At 37.7% G+C, this 24763-nt stretch overlaps 2 protein-coding genes and 1 long non-coding RNA gene across 3 annotated transcripts in view; 1 reads left to right on the top strand and 2 right to left on the bottom strand.

Annotated features, from left to right (window-relative positions):
* Positions 1 to 714, bottom strand: part of LOC107588869 (uncharacterized) — a 10948-nt gene extending 10234 nt beyond the window's left edge. Inside the window, exon 1 of the long non-coding RNA XR_001609628.1 lies at positions 637 to 714. This is a non-coding gene — a long non-coding RNA (uncharacterized lncRNA). The remainder of the gene's footprint in view (positions 1 to 636) is intronic.
* A 2951-nt stretch (positions 715 to 3665) lies between these two features.
* On the top strand, positions 3666 to 21785 carry b4galt6 (UDP-Gal:betaGlcNAc beta 1,4- galactosyltransferase, polypeptide 6). The gene is made up of 7 exons (XM_016277148.1): positions 3666 to 4408; positions 10425 to 10541; positions 12629 to 12742; positions 14048 to 14132; positions 15149 to 15271; positions 15452 to 15553; positions 18226 to 21785. The coding sequence occupies exons 1-7, from the start codon at positions 4294 to 4296 to the stop codon at positions 18371 to 18373; spliced, it is 804 nt and encodes a 267-aa protein (XP_016132634.1). The 5' UTR covers positions 3666 to 4293; the 3' UTR covers positions 18374 to 21785.
* A 582-nt stretch (positions 21786 to 22367) lies between these two features.
* The window catches only part of LOC107588917 (transthyretin-like), a 3292-nt gene continuing 896 nt past the window's right edge, over positions 22368 to 24763 (bottom strand). Inside the window, exons 2-4 of the mRNA XM_016277169.1 lie at positions 24226 to 24365; positions 23205 to 23340; positions 22368 to 22738 (exon numbers count right to left, since the gene is read on the bottom strand). Coding sequence (XP_016132655.1) covers positions 22631 to 22738; positions 23205 to 23340; positions 24226 to 24365 — 384 coding nt within the window. The 3' untranslated portion in view covers positions 22368 to 22630. The remainder of the gene's footprint in view (positions 22739 to 23204; positions 23341 to 24225; positions 24366 to 24763) is intronic.

The raw sequence follows: 24763 nt of genomic DNA, 5'->3' as shown, positions 1-24763 counted from the left end.
CCGCTGTCGTCTGGCAGCCCCTCTGCTCGCCCTCAGCCCACCATCATTACGGTGCGAGCGCCGCGGGTCTGCCATCCTCCAGCATCGCCATTGGCTGGAGAATCCCTCACCTCTGCCTCCAGCCTCCGAGGCCCGGACTCCGCCTCGGCCCGTAGACCCAGCGGCTCCACCTCGGCTCCTAGCTCCCTCGCTGCCACAATCACTCGTCGATCCACCAGCTCCACCGGGCTGCCTCGTCCCTCCGGCTCCGCCTTGGTCGGGCATCGACCCGCCATCGCCTCAGGACTCCGCTCCTCCGGCTGCACCTCGTTGCTCCGTCCCACCGGCTCTATTGGGCTCCTTCCTCCCGCCAGCTCCACCTTGGTCCTCAGTCACTCCGGCTCTGCCGCAGATCTCCGGATCTCCACCTTGGTCGCCAGATTCTCCACCACCTGCTCCACTGCCGTTGATCGGCCCCCTGGAGTCGGCGGCCATACCTCCTCCATGGCTCCTCCCTCCGTCGGATCCACCGTGGGTCGACATTATGGCTGTGGCCTGAGTCCTGCATGGCCCCTCCTGTCTCCTCCCTGGCTCCTCCCTCCTTTGTCACCTCCCTGGTCTTTGTCTGTCTATATACATACATACATACATACACACATACACAGGGATGCACATAAGTTTTTCGGTCTTGTTCTCATGAGAGCACCTGGAGATTTGGTTTGGTGCTCACACTGCACCAGTGTGACTCATTAAAAATAACTATAAAAAAAATAAAATAATAATAGTGATAGTATTATTGCACTTTATTTATTTTGTATGTTTAAATAAAATAAGCAAAATAACAAATAGAGTGTGGTAATACTATATTTAAAAATAAATGCGAGTATTAAATAAAAATATAATTATTTTATAGTATAGGCCTACTTAAAAATACAATGCTAATATTTTCTTTTCTTTTTTAATAATATAAAAAAATTAATTTTCAGCATTGTCAAATCTGAAATCATCAAGCTTTTATTTGGGCGGGTTGCCGACAAGTATATGCGCTGCTGGTTTTAGCGCTGCTGAGTGAAGCATCTTAGTGAAGTGCGTCAGTGAATGAAATGTCACATTTTTGCATTTTGCTATAAAACCGGCAGTGTATAGCCTAGATTTATACTTTAAGTTTGAATGGAAATCTTATACAGTATTACAGTTAGTCAATCTAAAACGGTGATTGTACATTAACAGCTGTCAATCATGTCGGCGCACAAATGAGCGGTCTGAACTTATTTACAAAGCGCATTTTTTATTTTGGTCACGCATGCGCATCTGCATCATTTATGTGCACCCCTGTGTGTATATATATATATGTATAAAAAGTTTTGTGAATTTAGTATCTTGTCAATACATTGTGTGTGTGTGTATATATATATATATATATGATTTATAATATGTCGAAATATTATAATATATATATATATATATATATATATATATATATATATATATATATATATATATATATATTTTTTTTTTTTTAAAAAAGGTTATTTTATCCATATGTTATGCTATGTCCTCTGTAGATGACATCGGGACTTTAAAAAGTCCTGTTTAAAAAAAATAATAATAATAATATAAAGACACAATTTTCGTTTTTATACCAAACTTTATATATAATAAGATGATTCTCAACTATGCTGTGAAAGATATTTTTAAAGACCATTTTTCTTTATGCAAAACGAGTTTTTCCATTATATACAATGTATCTATAAACTGTATCTAATTTGCATATTAATGTGTTTTTGGGGCAACATAGAATGAAAAAAATAAGTCCAATAATGGGAGTAATAATTGGCAAGATTTTAATAATAATATCTAATATTCCATAGGAATATTGATATGTATTTTTTTCTCTATTCATCTGTTGTGTCTCCCAATATGTGTAATAAACATGCTTTAAGTCCTGGTGTCCTCTAAAGTGGACATGTATGAAATTGATGTCCTGTTTCATAACAGAAGGTCATATTTTGATTTGAAACCCATAACATTTCTCTGAGATGTTGATTTAGGACAAACAATTTGAAAATGAGTCAGAATTAAATGATAATTACAAAATATGATAATATTCAAATGTATAAAGGTGTTACATTTGATCACTAAATTAATGTCAGCCATTTTTAAAGACCAAGGAGAGGGAGTGGTCATAGTCAAACCTCCAATCATTTGGTATCTCTGAAAAGCCCTGAATGTGCTCTGTGACATGTAAGGTCTCAGAGAAATCATTAAAAAACTATGTCCTCTACAGAGGACAAAACTCCATAGGTGGTAGTCAGGAGGATATATATATATATATATATATATATATATATATATATACACACACACTGTATATATACTGTATATGTACCCTATATGAGCATGCATTTCTGCATTTCTTCTGGAGATGCCTGCATGTTTTGTCAATGCATTCGACTTTCTGCAGACATGATATTAAGTAAACTTTGTTTAATATAGTTAATATCTAGACTTACATTACATTACAGACTTACATTACATTGCGTTGTGAAAATAGTGTCAAGGTCAGGGACACTTAATGGTTGATGTAAGTTTCATAAAGCACGTTAGAATAGTAGACATCTTTAATGGTTTGTGGCATTTTCTTATGACAGTTTATATTTATATGTAATTCCTGATAGGCAAGTGTCAGTTAGTGGTGGCACTTTTGATTAAAACGTTTATTTATTTGCTTTTTTTTAGTCATGGCCTCTGCATAGTCTCTATATTATTTTATAATTACAAATGATACAGCTGAACTGTTAAATCTATGCACACAAAAAAAATCGTATTTACGTGTTTGAATGCACTGTACAAAGCAGGCTACTGGAAATAAACTTACAATGAACAATACACATTAATGGGCATTAGACACTTTAATCTTAATATAGGAACTCAATATTTGTTGTACAAATGAACTCCGCGATGTAATAACTCGTATGCTTGACCGCAACATACTGTTAATTAATTAAATATCGTTCTGCCGTTAAGTGCGTGTGTCACGCAATCTACATTATGCAGCGACACCCAGCAGCAGGTGTCAGTCACTACCGAAGGTGCCACAGCGACACGCACCGCGACAATAGTCCATTGGCATGTCACAGGTTTCAGTGACACATAGCACTGTCCACTAACACGCGCCCCTGAAACCCATAGCATGTGCCAATGGCGTCTGTGCGTCTGTGCGTCAGATGTCATGTCACTTATTAACTGCTGCTGCACTGTTTTCAGCTGCTATAAACCTTATATCTAGCATGAAAGAAATAATTAATTTAACATGATACCATGACATTGTAAAACAAATGAAAAACATTTTCTCTCAAAAACATGTTTATCAAATGTATGCTAAAAAAGAAGCCAAGAATTAAAGTAGAAATATTAAATATGTATTATTTATATATACTATTTTCATATAATTACTTATTATTTATATATAATATTTTAAGCACCTCTGTCAGTGGATGTTTTGCTTAGATTGTAAATGAGTTATATTTGTATGCATTTCTGTCAGCCTTGTTGGTTTTATTATTTTTTTTAATCTAATGTTGGATACGTTTGCGCAACTTCAGTGGCTCGTCGAGACTTTTATTTTGAAAACATTCCTTAAGCGTGAACCACTCACTGGCAGCCATTTTGTAGGTCACGCCTACCGGAAACGGTGTCCGCACCTGCACCGACAGCAGAACCAAAATCGCAGGAATCCCGGTCGAGCCCCGTCACGTTTCGCTCGTCTCTCCCACTCCCATCCCGGTCACCGCGGTGTCCTCTGCGGCTCCAGCGCCTTTTCACGCAGGACTGATCGCTGGAGCGTGGGGGGGATTTTACAGTGAGGGGGGGAGAGAGAGAGAGAGAGGGAGGAAGGGCAGGTCCCTCATCATCATCATCACTTTCACTCCCTTCATCATTTCCAAACATCATCATCATCAACGCGACGAGGCGTGTCTGCGCTTACTACAAACACACCGGAACACTAAACCAGCAGCAGCACCGAACAAAATGAATCGCGTTGACCGCACGCCGAGCCCGGACGCCGTTTGATGTAGCACGTTTTATTATTTATTTATTTCTTGATCTGGAAATTTCTTGACTTTTTTGCGAGAGCGAGCGAGCGAGCACTGCGGCCTTGCCTCCAGCTGAATGAACGATGCGGACTTTACCAGCACCCTGATTTAGCCCCGCATTTCCCACGGATGACCGTTTCACCGCGCCAAACTGCGTCTCTTTTCTCCGATCTGCGTGTTTTTATGGGAGTGACGGATAGCTAGTAGCCGAGATAAAATGTGGAAGTGGAGGCGGCTGATGCGGTTGTCCAACCGCTCCTTAATGGCCTTCATCTTTTTCTTCTCCATGTCCACGACCTGCCTCTACTTCATCTATGTGGCTCCCGGAATAGGTAAGTGCGTCTGATAACTCGCCAGCATCGCTCATGTGTCTCGTTTAGAGTGATGCGATTAAACCTGTTAATCGTGTTCCATTCATCTCTGACTCCAGATACTGAACATCACCTCCCAAACAAGCACTAGTGACGGGTTGTGTTTAAAAACCCAGTGAGCTGGCTAACTAAACATCCATTATACTGTGATGCTGTAAAGACAAGCAATGCTGTCTGGTTAGGCGGCTCACTAGGTTTTGGGACGCAGCCGATGTGTTTAGAACCCACAATCAAAATAGAAATATTTTCTAACAATATCACTTTTTATCCATTTAACACATCCTTGCGGAATAAAAGTATTCTAAAAGTTGTAGGCTATATTTAACACACACTATTTATTTTGAATAAATACTTAACTTTTTATTTATCAAAGAGTCCTGAAAAAAATATCACAGGTCCCAAAAAATATTAAGCAACACAACTGTTTCCAACATTAGTTATAAATCAGCATATTAGAATGATTTGTGAAGGATCATGTGACACTAAAATCTGGAATAATGATGCTGAATATTCAGCTTTGCTTCACAGGAATAAATTATATTTTAAAGTATATTAAAATAAAAAACTGTTTTGTTAAATTGCAATAATAGGCTATTTCACAAAATTACAGTTGTTTTTTTCTGTATATTTGATCAAATAAATGCAGGCTTGATGAGCAGACGAACCTCTTTAAAAAATATAAAAAATCGTACTGATCCCATTCCCAAACTTTTGAACGGCAGTGTATATACTGTATATATAGGCTATAGGCAATCTACCTCATGAACAGTTAAATGTTCTCCCATTGTGCAATACAAATATGCAATAACCTTATATACTATTTATCAATTTACATCCTAGTACATCCCTACAACTTTATTTTTTACTCTATTCATTCTACAGTATTTTATCTATAGCACACCTGTACATATTTATCCTTTGTGTGTGTGCGCTTTGTATTTATACATGTGTATTTTATTCACATCTTATTTTTATTATCTGTGTGTTGTGTCTGTGTACTGGAAGCTTGTGACACTAAAACAAATTCCTTGTATGTGCAAACATACTTGGCAATAAAGCTCTTTCTGTCTTCTTATATGCGTGTGTGTAATATAGCATACAGTAGGCCTACTACAGTATGAAAATGCATATTTTTCAATTAAAGAGAGCTTCTTTGGGTGCTTGACACTTCATTGGTCATATTTTGTGTTTTAAGAATGATATTCAAGGCTAAGAATACTCTGGAAGTTACATAAATGTACATTGTTTTATCTAGGTGTATACATTAGAGAAATATGATTTTCCTTATTGATCACTTCTTCCCTCAGGTAAAATGCACATTTTCTTGCGTGGCTGGATGTTGGAATCACGTTTTTTGCATTCGCTTAAACTGATTTGCTGAAGTCAAACGCGGTCATTAAAAAACCCAACTCAGTTAGCGCGAGTCCGGCTCGCTGGGAGCGACCAGCCGGCAGAGGATTCCACTTGGTCTTAAAGGGGTCATATGATGCTTTTTTTAAAGATCATTATTTGGTGTAACAGAATATGTTGACATGCTTTAATGTTCAAAAAACACATTATTTTTTTAAATACTGTACATTATTGTAGGTCCTCTATGCCCCGCCTCTCTCAAACGCTTCGTTTTCTACAAAGTCCCGCCTTCCGACAAGCGCAGTCTGCTCTGATTGGCCAGCTGACCCAGTGCATTGTGATTGGTCGAACACCGCAAGCACTCGTGGGAAATGTAACGCCCCTTACCATAATCGCGAGCTTCTTCTTTCAAAATAAATGTAAAGACCGTAAATAATGTCATTAGTTTTATCATCATTTCAAGCCCGAAAGGGGGACAGAGTCGCGTGACAGACACAGTGATGAAGCTGGTATGTGTTTGCAGTACACAAGCCACGATTGAAGGGGCGGTCACACTAGACTTTGAACGTGTGAAATTTTTTCGGATGCCACTGCGAATATGGGCGGGAGCAGGATATGACATCACGTGCCAAGGTTTCCCCTCAGTTATCACAACATGGATTCCGATGTGCTTGTACTGTGTCTTTTGTGATGGCGTCGAAAGCGTCTGGAAAGGAGAAGGTTCACCCTGTTCTACTGACTGGGAATGAGCGGGGACAGTTCCATTCTTTAATTCAGGAGCTTCGGCTGGATGAGGATCACCACAAGGAGTACTTTTGGCTCAGTCATATTTTATTACCATTTTTTAAACTATAGTGAATAAACTGTATTAATGAATGAAATGTTCAAGGTGTCTGAATAAATTTTGGTTTGACTGTACATACATATATATGGGAATATATATTCCGAATATAGCAATGTGTCCATTCCAGTTGGCTAATTTGTGTAAATATATATATATATATATATATTTTTTTTTTAAGTGCTGTAGGTTTTTCCCTTTAAATAGGTCATTTTATAAGTTCTTGAGGTGTGCAAAATTAATTTTAAAATGAAAATATAAAATAACGAACAATATTAAGTAATTTAATAATAATACACTTGTGTATAGTAATTTTATTGTACTCTCCCTCTCTATATATCGTCTGTTCCTGTTTCCATTGACATCGCGAACCATGCAGCTTCTTTTTTTATTTGATGAAACCACGCTTTCTTTCTTTGCGTGCACATTTGGGCGCATTATGCAGATATTTCCACATAGTGAGGTAGATATGTGGGGGCATGTTAGAACGAGCCGTTTTAGGGGGGCGTGGCAGAGTCTTAACTTTGATAAAGAATATCTCTTTGGTTTTGAGACTTTAGTCTTTGCAACTTCAGGGATCTTATCTATGCACAATCAGCTTGTAACACTCCAAAGAGAAAGGAAAACATGAAATCGCATCATATGACCCCTTTAAAGCCTCCCTGGAACGGCTATGTTCACAAATCAAACACTTGTCAAAAAAGAATGATTAATTCTCAATTTAGAGTTTGTTATTCGTATGGTCTAGGTGTTCATACGGCATATGCCTTAAATACGGGACAATTCTGTACTATAGGGAACGGTTGGCAACCCTACCCACAATTAAATCAGATTTGGCCACTGAATCCACCATTAAATGGTTTTTTGCTAGGTTTACGCCCTCCTTAGCCAACATCTTTTTTGTCCAAGTTTGTGTATTTGAGGTATATTGAATTATGGGCCGTTATTGTGTTCATGTAAAGCTCAGTTGGCTCTTGTTGGATCTGGGCCTATCATAAACTTCATGATATGGTACGCTTTTCTCCCTATCAGCCTAATTTACCATAGTTTTTAAAATAACGGAAATTTATCAGTGAAGAATATAGTAAACACAGCTATAACCGTGTATGGTTGCTTATTAGCATATGGTTTCTGTAAAGCAAAGTAGTGTTTGGTGTGAAATATACCACCCTAAATGCATTGATATATCATAACTGGTGTCCTAATTCTAATAAAAATAAAGTAAGTTACAACATATCTGCAATATTTTCATTACAAATACTGTGCTTACTGTAGTACACTAGCTGTATCTACACCCTTGTGAAAAAGCATAGGCTACTTTTACATTTATATTACTAAAATAATATACTTAAGAACTGAATGTGATGTTCTTGGGCAAATAATTGCATGTTATTTACTATAAAATAAAGTATTATAGTTAAACTTTTTATTAAATGCTGTTAGTTTAACTTTGGTTGGACTTAAGTAGCCTACAGCTTTATATGTAGTTTCATATTTACATTTGTTTTTGCTTTTCATATCTGTCTTTTAAATATGGTTAAAGTGTTCTACCGAACACACCAAGCATTTATGGTAATCGTAAAACATACTTCAATGTCATTTTTTTTAAATATCATGTACTCAAATATACTCATAATTACACATTTGTAAGGATGAAGTTGCTATTGAATTCATTTAAAATATATTAACGTTAAATGTAACGCAGTACAGGCAAAATTATAGCCTATGTCATGTTGACTGTCAAACGAAAGCACAAATGTTGACAAAAAATTAAGACCTAATGATGTAAAATGTACTTTAACATAATATGTTTATTTTGGCATTTCAACAACGTGTTAAACAGTCATGAAAGTGTACTCTCTTGTATTGGGATGCTCTCACAACTGAAGTGTATGTTAACCCATTTGCAGTTTGTCGTGACTTGCTTAACTAAAGGTCTACACAAATGTTAAGTTGCTTAAAACAAGCTGTAATATTTAACTTTCAACCTGACTGTTGTCCCTATAGACTTTTGAAGAAATAAGAGATTTCACAGCCTGCTTAACAATCACAGTTTTGTGTTGATTTGTGGACATGAAACCGATCACTCTCTCTTTCGGTGTTTGTGCCAAAATCTTTATCTAGAAATCTAGGCAACCCTCCAACACATGCCACTACACCAACAACACACAGCCAAATCCTGTTTAATAGCTCTTGCTGTGTTTGTATAATCAGTGCCCAAGAAAGGTAATGTTTTTTCCTCACCGTTGTTTGACCGGCCTTCACTGGACTGTGTCTAATGTATGAAGAGCTCTGGGCGGTTAGGAAGAACCAATGTGTGTGTGTGTGTGTGTGTGTGTTTTTTTTGTTGTTGTTTTTTTTCTTGTACCTAGGCTTGGAGTTATTTTTTTCTACCATTAATGGCTGCTGTTTATATTCTGGCTTGAAGATTTGTATCAGCATTGGGAATCCACTTGCTGTGGTGCAGTTTCCACACAGCGAAGCTAATGTTTTTTTTTATATATGTACGACCCCCAAATAAACTTAAATTTTTTTCTCATTTCTAGACTATGTATTACAATCATTTTTGGTTTTAGAATTGCTGTTATGGCAGCAAAAAGGGGACAAACTCCTTATTAATGCTCATGGGTTTGAAATTAAATGGTAAATAATCAAAAATGGGTGTGGTGTTCGATGTCCATATACTTTTGGCCACTTTTGACACATACATTTGTTTAATTTTATTTAAAACCAAAATACAATTTATATGTGATAGATGCAGAACATTGATACAAATAATGTTTTCATTTTACACTATTTCTGCAAAATTCACTGCAAAATATTAGAGGGTGGGACATTTACACTTGCATTTCTGTCTTCTGTTGTTAATTGTTAGTTATGGTTATTGGCCACTGCTGATAATGTTAAAATTAGGGCTGCACGATAAATCGCATGAGATATTTAATGCGCATCTTGTCAGAAAGCCGGTTCTGTAATCAGCGGTAAATCTCCATCACGTGCGGGCTTTCACATTGAGCAGCATTAACTACACAGAGCCGTTGTTCACTGACGAGCTGCGCAAAAAATCGCGCGAATATGAACTTTGAACGTATATCGCATGCGATTTATCGTGCAGCCCTAGTTAAAATATATAAATGTTATCTAATGTATGGCCTCTCACTAGAATTTACAGGCGAGAACAACAGATTAGTGTTGTTATAACTTGTTGTAACCCATGCATATTATATGTGTGTAAAATTTGTCCTTTATATGCAGTAACCAAAATATGTTCTCATTTAGATTGGTGTACGCAAATGTCTTGAGTTTACATTTATGTGCTTATATAGTTTTTCCTTTCAGAGGATGTGAAACTCGGTACAGACTTCCATCCATATCTATAGTTGAGTTCAGCGATAGACATTCTGCTGATCTCGGTTCATTTCCCCTCATATATGGACTCCGAAATGTTGGTCTCAGGAATGCTGACCCAACCTCTGTGTAGTAGTTAAATTAAAACCGCATTACACTGACAAGAACCAAGGCTACACCTCAGACAGCCATTGATGCTTACAATGATGGGAGCTTGTAGTTTCAACATTTGCCATTTTCTCACAATGCTGCTCTTAATAGCTTTTGTTTGAGAGGAAGATATTCAAAACGAAAGCCTTCAATTTGGCTGTCCGTTTATAGTTGTTTTGCAGTGTGGAAATTTGCATATTTCTGTTGTGATTACATATTTGGTTACTGTTTTGTTTCCTCTACGTCATTTTGGAAATTCATTACACCTCCTCTCTTTCTCTGTTTCAGTCAACACATATTACTTCATGGTACAGGCTCAGGGTATCATGTTACGAGATAATGTGCGGACCATTGGTCACATGATCAGGCTATACACCAATAAGAACAGTACTCTCAACGGCACAGGTAAGAGTGAACGTCCTTTCATAGTAACATCGGCCAGACTGATCCTTAAACTTAACACTTTTGCAAAGGCCGGGGTATACTTAATTGTTTGCTTTATGTAGTGCACAGTTGAGCATGGGGTTGGGTACCGAAACCCCGGTGCCAATATGGCACCTATGTAACCGGTATGTACTCGTACCGAATCAGAACGCAGATTTCGGTGCCTCATTTCGGTGCCACTTAAATGCCTGAGCGATCGATTGAAATATTTGTCCTGGTTCTCCGAAATGGCCGTAAGAAGCATGGGCGTCGCTAGGCCATTTTTAGCGGGGCTCCATAAACTGTACACAAATTCGTGATCGCCACAGAGTCAGTCCCCTTTAAAATGGCAGCAGATGTTGTCTGCTCCCCGTCTTTCAGCGCGCTTTTCAATCCGCAGGCCGCGGCGGTGCAGAGCGAGCCGACTCAAACAGATACAGAGGACACAAGGTGTGTGTTTATCGATAGATTGTTATAATATCTGTATCATAAATACAGTTTACAAAAGGTCACAAGGGAGCAATCGGTTTCCCATCTACTGTAAAGTTTTCGCTGCGTTCACCCCTCATCACACCACAGCTGTTTCCTTCAGCGAAAATCTAGCCCTTAACACATATGAGGCTACTTTATAAAACGATCATGGTGCTATTTTCATTTGAAAATTGAATATGAAACATATTACAGTGCATGTGGCATACCATAGCCTACAGTCATTCACAGAACTGATTAAAGACAGTGACAGACAGCACTCTAAATGTCATTAACTAAATGTCAGAGTGATTGACAGAGATACAGTAGAAACGTGTGGTTTTGTATTAAATATTATTTTGTATTAAATAATGACCCAGATCGGGAAATACATTTATTAGCCTTAGAGTAAGGGAAGCACAACTCAGGAAATGATAGCATCCGAGGAGCATGTGAATGCTATGTATATTATGTAACCGGTATGTACTTGTACCGAATCAGAACGCAGATTTCGGTGCCTCATTTCGGTGCCACTTAAATGCCTGAGCGATCGATTGAAATATTTGTCCTGGTTCTCCGAAATGGCCGTAAGAAGCATGGGCGTCGCTAGGCCATTTTTAGCGGGGCTCCATAAACTGTACACAAATTCGTGATCGCCACAGATTATATTCACAGTTATATCAGGAAATGATAGCATCCGAGGAGCATGTGAATGCTATGTATATTTATTTTAAATATTTGTAGTTTTTTTTTTTTGTGGCTCTTTTTTTTTTTTTAAGTATCGGTTCAGGCACCGGTACCGTTTTAAAAGTATCGGTTTGGCACCGGTATCGTAAAAAACCCAATCAATACCCAACCCTAGTTGAGCATGCAAGTCTTTAAATGTGTACACTATTAATCTTAAGCGTGGATGAACACGCTTACCTAGTGCTGTCCACATGGATACAAAAATCTATGAAAATCATGACAGAAATGACACCATGCAGACTGTCCACGAGTTGGGAAGGGAAGTATACTTTTGGCTTAATAGATCCTGTTTCTTGGCTTCAAAGTCAACATGAAGTCAATTTGACCTCCTCACTTAAGGAATGTCCCTGGTCTCACTGTGAAATATTCATCAATGTTGTTCCACAGCACAAAAAAAACCAATAATAATAAAATAAATGTAATAACTTGGTATTCTTCTGAAACAAAAATGCTCTGGTTTCATAGACTCTACAGGCTGTTAATGATTTTAACCAATAGCCAAAGAGCTATTGACACTCTCATTCAAATTTTTCACCATCCAATCAATTCCCAGTGGATAAAATCAAGTGCCGTCCCACCTTTTATCTCATCGAATATCGTTTTGCTGATAAATAAGTCATTTTTTATTAGATTGTGCTGGTTTTAACCCTGAGAGAGAACTTTAGAGTTAAGTCAAGTTAGAGTTTTTAGCAAAAAAAACCCTGATGTAATAAATTATTCTCACCATGAAAATAGCCACAGAAGCTGGCATGGCATTAGACACAAACTGATAAATAAGTCACACTATGGAAATAAACTGGGAATAGCAAGTCACATTGACTCTAATATGTATCTGTCTGTCTTTATTTTAACAGATTATCCAGATGGAAATAACTCTAGCGAGTATATCGCTCAGCCAACCACATATCTCCCTGAGAACTTCACATATGCTCAGAACCTGCCCTGTCCCGAACGATTACCTTCTATGAGTAAGTGTCTTGAGTTAAACAATGCGTTTGTTTATTTGACTCAGAAATGATTTGAATATTGTTTGGTTTTGCTATGCTAATGATGCAATATTGAAATATGCATTCAAATAGGGCTGCACGATAAATCGAAATGGAATCAATTCGCGATTCGACAGAAGCTGCGATTGTCATACGTATCTTTCAGTGAAGCATGGTTCTGTGATCAGCAGTAAATCTCCATCCAAAGACCTGAGGGCGTTCTCGCACTGAAACTCCAAATACGCCTCGCAGAAGAAACTCAGGAAATGGCTATAGCGGTAGCTGGATAAACAGAAGATTTAACTGCTTTTATTGATTCAACGTGACTAATAAACACATGATTATGACAATATATGGTTTATCTGAGTTATTATTATTATAATTTTCATTAAAATAAAGTATATTTATAAGACAATGCCTTTATCACTGCTTAGAATATTAGGAAATATGTTGCGTGCCTTATTCTGTGTAAGAAGCCACATCATCTCACAGAAGGATTTATTTCAAACACTCGACTGACGCTATGAAGTGATTTTGGAGTAAAAATATGTTATTAAATGTGGTATTTTCACATGCTTTCAGATGAAGCAGCATTTACTACACAGAGCCATAGTTCACTGAGAAGCTATGCAGACAGCTGTCATTATCGCAAACTAGGGCTGCACGATAAATCGCATGCGATATCATGTCAGTAAAGCTGGTTCTTTAATCAGCGGTAAATCTCCATCACGTGCGGGCTTTCACATGGAGCAGCATTAACTACACAGTGCCGTTGTTCACTGACAAGCTGCGCAAAATCACGATCATATTTTGTGCATGTTTTGCACAGCTTGTCGGTGAACAATGGCTCTGTCTAGTTAATGCTGCTCCATGTGAAATCCCGCACGTGATGGAGATTTACCGCTGGTTACAGAATACTACTTATTCAGAGACATTTTTCTTCTATAACTCACCGTTAATTTTTTTCACACCCCTGTGAAGGATAAATCTGGTGCTGCTTTAGCTTTTGGCCAAAAGAAGGCATTCTAAACAGTCTTAGAAGGTTGCATAAAACAGCCTTTGTTTGGGGAGTGTGCCTGTGCTGCCTCTCTAAAACCTCTCTAGCCACTTAGCTTTTTAATCTACACTTCTCGAGTTTAATATACTTTTTATCTCATTTGTCTCTGTGTGAGGCTCACGCATCACATTGGTTGTGAATTGTTTTGGCTTGTCTTCACACACTTTTTTTAAGAAATTACTAAGAATTATTTTTTTTTTTGCTTAGTTTCTTGTTGTTTTTCCTTGCAGAGGGTCAGATGGAAGTGAACATGACCGAGGTTCCTGTGGAAGAGACTGAACTGAAGCTCAAACATCTGGACATTCAAAACGTACGGCGCGCTCTCTTCATTTTATCAAATTATCATAATCACATCTATTCATTTTACAATCCTGCTACTAGCATTTTATTCAGACTAAAACCCCTTTAATTCGGGAGAGAAAGCGGGGGGTTTTTTGAGTGGCTTTTGTACATCCTGTCATGCCGGTGACTGCGTGCTGCTGCAATAGACGCATTTTGCTGCATTAAAGTTAACGATTAATTGATTAATTTAAACGACGATCGATCATGGAAATGATCGAAAATTGACATCCCTAATTCATGCCATAGTTAAGACTCTTTCTTCTTTACATTTCAAAGAAATGTTGAAACATTACCACTTTCCTTATTCATCCAATCCATAATGTCTGTCCAAATCATTTTGATGGGCCTCAGGGAACCTAATTTGTATTTTTGTAGATGTTAGGGACCTGTAGAACTCTACAGTTCCTTAAGTTCACATCCTGCTGTATTGTATCTGTAGTAAACAGCAAATGCAAGGGTGCAGTTCATTATTATAATTTGTTTGGTCATTCACAGCAGTTCATAGAACTTTGATGTTAGGTAGGACTGAAAAGCTTTAGGGACATGCAGATTTTAGGACTATTTGTTACGCAGATTATGTCATTTGTGAAATGAGGTGTAAACGCAGCTCTAATTGCCTCTCAAAAGTGTTTGAGGTAGTTGGAGAATTTACCAAGGATTGATTAAAGACCCCGTGGTGCAGCTTTGCTTTGGTTGAGTTTGAAAGGATGGTTGTTCCTCTGAACATATTCTGGTTGAAACCAAAACTGCTTTGCGGAATCTGCAAGGAAGTAAATGTGTGCTGTTTTTCCTTATCGTCTTGTGACGTAGTCTGACAGTCTGTGCTATTAAAGGACTTTTTTTGTTGCCTATTGCTTTCAAGTGATTTCTGATGGTAAGGTTTATGTTTCTTCTTTTTATTTTCCTCTTTTCCTTGTTTTTTAAGAATGTTTTACAAAAGATGGCATATTTGTTGTTTAGTTTGCTAAGTGTTGTATTTGTGTTTTCAGTCTTCCCTACAATGAGTTTTTCGGTGGAGTCAGTGGACTTACTGTTGAACAATTCCTTAAGATCAATGGCTTTCCCAATGCATTCTGGGGCTGGGGCGGAGAGGACGATGACCTCTGGAACAGGTCAGTTGTGTTTAATTAGTAGTATAAGTCTTTTATAACTATCCAGTTACTTTTGTACAATAAGCAATTGTTGCTTCTCCATGATGTTGATGCATGATGCTGTTTAAAGTAATCATGTTATCATAAACAAATATGTATATGTAAAACAAATATGTGTGTGGGTGGGTTTCTTGTTCTCAGGGTACATTACGCAGGTTTCAATGTGACCAGGCCAGAAGGTGATATTGGGAAATACAAATCTATCCCCCATCACCACAGAGGAGAGGTGCAGTTTCTGGGGAGGTCAGTGCACGCACACATACGTAAACACTGGGGGTAGGTTGTATGTGCATACATTTGTACTAATATATGAACTAAAATAAACTACCATTCAAAAGTTTAAGATAAGTGTTTTTTTTTTTTAAGAACTTGATACTTTTAGTCAGCAACGATGTGTTAAATTGACAAAAACTGACGGTAAAAACTTTTACGTTACAAAAAACTGTATTTAAAATAAATGCTGTCCCTTTGAACTTTGTTCGTCAAAGAATACTAAAAAGTATATCATGATTTCAACAAAATAGTAAGCGTCAGCAACGATGTGTTAAATTGACAAAAACTGACGGTAAAAACTTTTACGTTACAAAAAAACTGTATTTAAAATAAATGCTGTCCCTTTGAACTTTGTTCGTCAAAGAATACTAAAAAGTATATCATGATTTCAACAAAATAGTAAGTGTTTTATTATCTGTTTATTGCTTGCAACATTGATAATAATAAGAAAATCAGCATATTAGAATGATTTCTGAAGGATTCCCAACGAAAAGTTGTTTATATTTTAATATTTTCAAAGTATTACGTTTTTTCGCTGTATTTTTAATCAAATAAATGCTGCTTTGGTTAAAAGAGATCTTTTTCAAAAACGTTTTAAATCTTACCATAACATTTAAAATAAATGTTTGTTAAATGGCACAGTTTTTTAAACATCGTAAAGTACATCTTAACATCAGTCAGTCACGCATTATAATATGATGATCAAGTATTATTTAATGATAGAACTTTAGTAATTAGAATTAAAACTTGATAACCATATTTGAATGCATATTAGTCATTTTATCTGAACATTTTTACTGGACTGGTGATGGTGCTTTTTTGGTCATTCAGTGTTTCTGGAAAAAACTAACAAAAATACTGATAATAATAATACGAATTCTACTAAGAACAATATAAAACGCACTAAGGATTAATGAGATGCTGGATTCATGAATATTAATCAGGTTGTGTGCGTTCGCTCGAACTGATTTGCTGAAATCAAATGAGGGACGATAATAGGTGAGCCAATGAGATTGCCGTTTGCGCATTAGTTCCGCCCACTACCGGAGAAAGCGGCAGTTCTTAAAAACTCAAGAAATCCAAAGGAACGCTGTTATTTTGACAGGAAAATACAACAAAGAATATCGTTTACATGTAGCGTGTCAATTCTCTCGCTGCGTGTGTGTGAGAAAGCGACGGCGAGTCGTGCACTTCACACTAGAGTTTACGGTACGTCAAATACAGGTGCGTTGCACATCCATTCAGATGAACTGAAAAATAGCACAGAGCGCTTGATGGAGAGAGAAACTCTGAAGCGCTCAGTAAGAGTGTTCGGCGAGTGAAAATATATCTGTGCTAAACTTATACTTAGCCTCCTACTCTCACACTGGCAAGTAAAATCTGATAATTTATTAGCCATTGGCTAATATTAGACATCATTTAGTCGCCCAGAGTGAAGATTTAGTCACATATGCGAGTGATTTACTCGCAATGTAGAGGGTTGTGGCGTAACAATGTAATCGATAAATCTTAATTTGAAGTGACAAATTACTTTCAAAAGTTGATTTACTCTATTTTAATCGCTACCGTACACATCAGAGTTTATATCTGAACTATAAACTTTTATCCCAGTACTTCTGTGATTTGAATGTTTATAACACAGAAATAATGATACTGTGTGGCTGAAAAGACTGTGAAGCTGGTTTCATTCATGACAGATGACAGCTGCTCTCTTTAGGACAACGGCAGCGCGAACGCAGATTTAAATGTTCAAATCACACTGGTGTGATCGTATGCTGCACGGACGAACCAAGTGATCACAACATTGATCTCGCACATCAAAGTTTGAGGAATGAAACAGACAAATCCTAATTTAGGAACAGAATCATGTTGGTGTTTGAGTAGTGCTCGCGATCTTTAACGATCTATTTAATTAAAGTGCTTTCATGTTGGTGGTGACACCTCTCTTGCAACATGTTTAGCTATCACAGATATTATACTTAGCTTTTTTGTTTTCTGATCGCAAATGTAGCCAAACTTTGGAGCGCTTAGATTAGCGAGCAAGGTCCTGGCAGATCGCTCGGTCCGGTGTAGTGCCGAAATTTGCACCCTGCCAGATTATGCACCCCCTAGTATTGGTAGGTTTAGGAGTAGGTGTGGGGGAGGGGTTAGGATTAGGGGAGGGGTTTGGATTAGGGAATCAGGTAGCGACTTCAACGAGGGGGTGCATAATCTGTCAGGGGTGCAGAATTCGGCACAACACCGGTCCTCACAGATGAAGAAAATAAAAAAGCGCATAGGAATCGATAGGTGGAATCGAAATTTTAATTTGACAAGTATCCAATTCCTGACCTTAAATATCCGATTCTGGAATCAGAATCGATTTTCGATTCCCAACCCTACTAGTACTTCAAGAACTAAGATTTGGAAGGTGGAAAATGGCTTTCTTGTCACTGTTCTGTTCAGTCTTTACCTCTGACCTGCTTACACTTGACTTGACCTGACCTTAAACAAAAGATGTATCTGTTTTTGTGTAACCCAGAGTGGATTGACCTATGTGTGACAAAAATATATTTGCGGTCATACATAAATTGATCTTTGCATATTGTAGCAGATTATCTCAAGGACACACTAACCCCCGGTTCATCTCGCCCTCCCCTCAGGTACAAGTTGCTGAGGTACTCTAAAGAACGACAGCATCTGGACGGCTTGAACAATCTGCAGTACTCTCCAGAGATCTCTCTGAGCAGCCTGTATAAGAACATCACAGTCAATCTGAATCCCGAGCTGGCCCCCATAGCAGAGTACTGACAGGCTGTGACCCCCAAGTCAAAAAATGTGATGTATCAATGCCAAATGCCCTTAAAAAACAGGAGCGAGGAGGGCAGAGGCCTGTCTAATGCACAGTTAGTTGCGTGACGGGAGTGTGCGTGTATGTGTGTGATTACTGGATCATATCTGTGAAAGCGTATTAGCGTGACTGCGTGCGTTTAATTGCATGTTCCTATGTCCATGCTGGCTTTAGCGAATCCGATCACAACACATTTAAAAAAAGCTGGGGAGTGCCAGCGTCAACAAATCAGATGTTTACTGCAAAGCCTTAATTGAATTGAATAGGCTATCAAACTCTATAGATCCAGTCATCTGTGCTTACATTGTAGAAAGCTTGGTTTTACATTGCAACAGCACTCTTGACACCAATAGACGTTTTGTCATGTTCTGTTTTTTTTTTTTTTTTTTTAAAGGAAATTGTTTAGAAGACATCGATGCAGTTTAAATGGATGTATTTTAAACCTGTTCTTCACTTCAGATCGTTTTGTTCTTGTATTACGATATACATTTCACCTTGGTGGTGTGTTATGTTATGTTTTTTTTTTCTCCCCCAAATCCCATGGCTATACAGAAGGCTGTGACAAGTTGCATGCATGACCCAGACTCCCCTGTAAATATCTGGCCTTTTAAATGATCCTTTAGCTTTGTCCCCCAAAAGACGCCTGTGATTCCAGTGGAAACACTCTTCTTTTTGGCAGCTATTTGTTTATTTTGATTTCGGTTCATTTTATTAATGATTTTTTTTTTTTATCTTCAATGGTTTGGGACACATGACAGATAGACAAAAAATATCAGCAATGACCATAGAATGCAGGAAACCGAATCAAAAATGACATACAGATATCATTACTTGCTGCATGCCTTAATTTATTTTTTGTTACGTGATTATTTTGTCTTAAACTTTTATTTTTCGTCATATTGAATGTTTTTTGTCTTCGCTTTTGTTAATATCATAATCATTCTCATGTCTCGCTTTTGAAGTGCACTCCACAGTAGTCAAAGAAGATGTAATTGAAACGATAGCGAGGTGTTTACGAGACAGGTCGTTCGCAGGAAGACCTGGTGGTCAGTCGGGTTCGCAGCTGCTAAAGCCAAGACGCCCTTCGCAGGGTTTGGCATTTGTCTCAACCTCTGTGTTTTTTGTCTGTTTGTATGTGTAGCTCTCGGTGTGAAGTACTGGGTGACGTTGCGCTCCGGTAGGTCCGAGATGAGAGAGCGATGTCGCCGTTGCTCTTGAATGGCATTCGGAGTACACTTGGGCCATGACGACTTTATGCTGTTAAAGTTTCGAGCATTACAAGCTGTTGGAAAACTTTTTGTTGGCACACATTTGCCTTTTGTATATAATTTTAATTTGTTGGTGTTGTCGATATAACATGTTGCATTCATTTTTTGTGTATATTTTAAGTTATCATATATATGTCCTAAAACTGCTGTTTCATATCCTCTCGTGCTGTATGTGTGTCCACTCAGAGAATTACACATTGAGGGCGAGATTTTGTCAGTGGCGTAGTTTGCGACACTAACTGGACTCTCTGACACTTAAAGTTGAGCCACACTCACACCTCACAAAAAACGCTTTATTGTGCCTGGTTTCGAGGCTTTTCATCTGCGTGTCTCTGAGGTGTAGATGAGCCATGGCTTCTCTTTGGTCGTCCGATTGCATTGTCTTTTTCTGAGTGGATGTCTTTTTAACACTAGTACGGTCTCCTCCCATTGATGGTGTCCCCGACGTGATCTCCAGTGCCCAGTCTGTTGTTTACTGTCTCTTCTTAAAACATCAGACTTACAGTTGGGTCTAATCAGACCTGTTTACTGTGGTTACGGGTTACAAAAAACCATTTGACCAACTCAGACAAGGAATCGAAGAATACTGTCATATAATATACTGAATATGATATGGAGGTTACTGGTGCCAAAGTCCGCTTTTCCTTTTCCTTGTCCCTTTCGCTCTCCTCATCTTTCAGCATTGGATAGTGAAATGTAGCTCTAGGACATCAGATCAATCTAAACTTTTCGATCCAGTCACTTTGAGTGTTTTTCGACATGCGTGAGTTTGTGTATATGTGGTGTCACATTCATGTGCAGTCCAGTGTGAGAGGATTGCTGTAGGTTGTAGAACGACATTAAGCGCAGCTGAAAAACCCCTCGCCTTGCTTTTTCACCGCACAGGGCCAACAAATTTACATAAGCAAAGTTTAGGCAAAGTTGGCGTCAAATGTGCTATTGGTTTACGCCCTGTGTTCGTGTTGAAGCAGCCGGTGAGATATAACCACTTAATAGGTGTTGTTTAATGTAAAAAATAGGCATTTAACATTGGGTTTTGGCTTTCAAAGAGGGAAGTGTGGCTTATGAGCACTAGTTTCCAGAATGCTCAAATAAACGAGTATCATTCCACCTTCACAGTGCACTGTTTTTTTTTGTTTTGCAGGCACTTTAACAGAGTAATGATTAGTCTTATGCTGCAATACGAAGTCAGATAGGCCTGTTACGATTTAATCATTAGCTTTTGCACCACAGCGAAATGGTTTTATTTGGATACACAGATTGGGACTGAAATGTACACATTATTCTTAAAGTAAGGTGGGTTGCAATATGAATACTGAATGTTACGTTTATTTTTCTTTTCTTTTTTGGTAGTGTAATGCCGGTCCGTTCCTCTGATATTGAAGAGAGTTGTTTTTTTTGTAAAACAGACCAGTGAGACTGCTCTGGTGTGTTTGGATCTGGTGCTTAGTCAGTTATAGCTTTTGAGGAAACTTTGTTCAGTGCTGTCTGCTAATTTAGATTAATCTCATTTTTCACCCCAAACCCACCGCTCTCATAGCTGCCCCATCCTGTTCAGCTGTCTGAAAAATATCCAGAAATAGAGAATTTCAAAAGATGATTTATTCACCATTACAGATCTGTAATGTGTAGAGTGTTACATTTTTGCAGTATTCATATTTGTGCCTTGATTTTTTTATTTATTTTTTCATTTTCGCATTGAGATGTGCAGTGGGGTGTGTGTGGATGGTGTTTAAAAATAAAACCGGGTGAACATTTACATTTTCTTTTACTCAAAGTTTTTATTTCGATCTGGAGCTGTGTCTTTAGAACTGAAATGTCTGCTGGTCATTGAATTGAAAAACATGAGGATCTTCTCCTGTGTTTGTGTTTCTCTAATGTTGAGGGTCCACTTTAACTGTAACACCAAGCAGAATGTCTTGAGATACCAGCTGCTTTGACTGACATGTACAATCCTGGTTCCAGATTTCTTTTTCTTTTTTTGTTGTTGTACCGGTCTCTTCACTGCGTTTCGCTCTGTAATGATCATTAAAAGACTTTATAGTTGAAAACTTACTCAGAGTCTGATCTCTTTAATTGGAGGAAAGTGGGTTCAATCAAGGTCCAAAATTAAAAGGATAGTTCACCCAAAAAATTAATTCTGTCATTACTCACCCTCATGCCGTTCCAAACCCGTAAGACCTTCGTTCATCTTCAGAACACAAATTAAGTTATTTTTGATGCATTCCGAGAGCTCTCTGACCCTCCCAGACAACAAGGATCCTAACACGATCAAGGCTCAGAAACGTAGCAAGGACATTGTTAAAATAATCCATGTGACATCAGTGGTTCAACCTCTCGGAATGCATCAAAAATATCTTAATTTGTGTTCTGAAGATGAACGAAGGTCTTACGGGTTTGGAACGACATCAGGGTGAGTAATGAATGACCGAATTTTCATTTTTGGGTGAACTATCCCTTTAACACTTGCCAAGCTCCCAAATGCAAGTAAAAACTGGCTTTGGTGAATAAAGTTATTCAGAAGTATTAAGTATCTTAGTATTAAGAAACTGCAACATAATTCATGGTTTAATTTAAAGTGAATAACTGTCAAATTCTTGATAATGTAATTGTGGTTCAAATGTCTTTTTATATATATATATATATATATATACTGTACAAATGATTTGGTAACACTTGAATTAAAGCCTTTATGTATAATGCTTTAAAGTATTCATAATGTAGACTGTAATGTATTATATAATTTCATAAATAATTGCAAACTGCATTGTAAAATTCACAATATTGGTGTTTTTGAACACAAATGCAGCTTTGGTGAGCATAAGAGACTTTTTCAAAAACACTTGACAAGTGCTTTTATCAGTCAAACTGGCATTGCAAGGTGTGGCAAATACTTAATGTTGGACCCTGGATGTAAAGGAATTTCTCTGTGTAGGTTGTTGTGTGCTGTCACTCATGTGCTTTGACGACCACAGCTGTTGTGGTGTATGAGAAGGGGCTCAGAAGAAGAGCCAGAGTGTAATGACGATGCCCCTCGGCATGAGCCTCAAACACCACCTGCAAAAAAAACCCCAAAGAACCATTGAGAAACAAAGCTTATCTGGAAGATAAAAGTTTCTTTACATACATGTGTATCTGTCAGTGCCTGTGTGCTCAGTATGTTTGTGAATGTATGCATGTGTTGTCCTTGAATGCTCTGTCCTCTTATCTAAAACTGTCCGTTACTGTGTCTATAGAAAACAAGATATAGGATCTTAAATATTTACCTCCCCACAGTTAATATAGCTCTTGGTTCACATCCAAGACAATCATTCAGGGTATTAATATACACATATTTGCTGCAAAAAACAGCCGTATGCAAATCTAGTAGGTTGGTGTTATAAATGATAATAAAAAGTAGTCCCAATAGTTAGGGGGCTATGTGCATTCTTGTGATTTAGGTGCCTTGATAACAACAATAACCCATCATTTAGCAACCATTAAATGCTCATGAATATAGAAGTGCCATCAAAGCATTACTTACATCGGCCACCTGGTGAAATGGTGTACGACCCTCCGCCTTCCAGTAGGCTTTAGTGTCAAACTCCACCCGATACACGCCAGGAGTGAACTCCTCCTCGGTGATCAAGCTGTGTACCTCTCCCGTCATGTCCACTTTCCTGTGAGAGAAAGCTCATTAATGATATTGACAGTGACAGGAAAGAGGAGCCATGACGATGTGACTAAAATGAAAATATGCAGAATAGAGAACAGAGCGGTTTGCCCTATAACGCCAAAACCACAGTAAAATAAACTCTGTGTGTATATATGTATGCAACAATCACAGTCTATTTTCTATAAATGTGTATATTTGAACTAAATCAGTGTTATTTTAGTATAATTAATACACTATATTTTTTGTTCATATTTTTAAAATTAGATTGTTTATATATTTTCTGTTTTCAAATTAGTTTAGTAATTTTAATTCATTTTTATTTCTTTAATTATTTAATTCTTATATATATATATATATATATATACAAACAAAAAATGTGTCATTTATTATTATTTATTTTTATTTTATTATTTATTTTTTTATTTTTGCAGTTTTTATGGTTTTCGATAGCAATACTAACCCCACTGTCAATTTTACTTACTTTTTTTTTTGTTTTTGGACCGAGACCATTATCCCCTTTTAACCGTTCAGTATTTATTGTCATTGAAGCATCAGGTTAATATTTGACTTCATTGACGTAAAATACTTATCCATACAAATTATTAACATGATTTGATTCTTCATAACATATTTTAGAAAATCCTTCATGAACTGTTTTTAACATTATTGTCCCAAAGACCCTGGGTAACATGAATAAATAATTACAAATGCAATCACTGAGGTCAAATTGAGCCCAAACAGAATGAACATTAATACAGAATTACTATGGATCGTCCACTGGGTTCTAATTAGGTCAGATGAAAAATCTGAAATCTAATTAATGTTATTAATATAATTGTATATTTGCATCAAAAGACTTTATAGAGCATGGCGGCTAATGTGATCTTACCCACTGGCAATCTTTTCCCATGTCCCACCTTGATTTTGGCGATAGACATCCAGAGCTATATTTCCAGCAGGAGTCCCTTTCACAGCATCCAGGATCTTTACTGTCAGAGGGCAGAGAACATCTGAACCACCATGAAAAGCCTGGAACACAGTCAATGTGCATAGACATGCTCCTAAGTTTAGTTCAGTCTAAACATGGTGCTTAGTCTTTCTGTATCTCATTTAGGTCTGGAAATAGAACCTTGTGCTTGGGATGATCTTATCTTTAGATGAATGGCTTTGTTGTATTCCTAGTAAGTTTCTTTTGGATAAAAGCATCTGCTAAAGTCAAATAATGGAAGCACCTGTATCAGCTCTGAGCCGTTTGTTAGGTCAGTGACCGCCTGGACGTACAGCTGTGTATATGTGTGTTTTCCCAGTACAGAGTTTACTGCAGCACTTTGTAGTATGGCAGAACGCAGATAACATTGCGACCCATATGTTAGCCTGTCCAACAACTGAAAGTACCTTGTCTCACCCAGAAGGGGTCAATTTAGGAG

Source organism: Sinocyclocheilus grahami, unplaced genomic scaffold (genome assembly GCF_001515645.1).
Source record: "Sinocyclocheilus grahami isolate Dianchi unplaced genomic scaffold, SAMN03320097.WGS_v1.1 scaffold109.1, whole genome shotgun sequence".
Lineage (NCBI taxonomy): Eukaryota > Metazoa > Chordata > Actinopteri > Cypriniformes > Cyprinidae > Sinocyclocheilus > Sinocyclocheilus grahami.
This window is presented reverse-complemented; position numbering and strand designations above follow the sequence as displayed.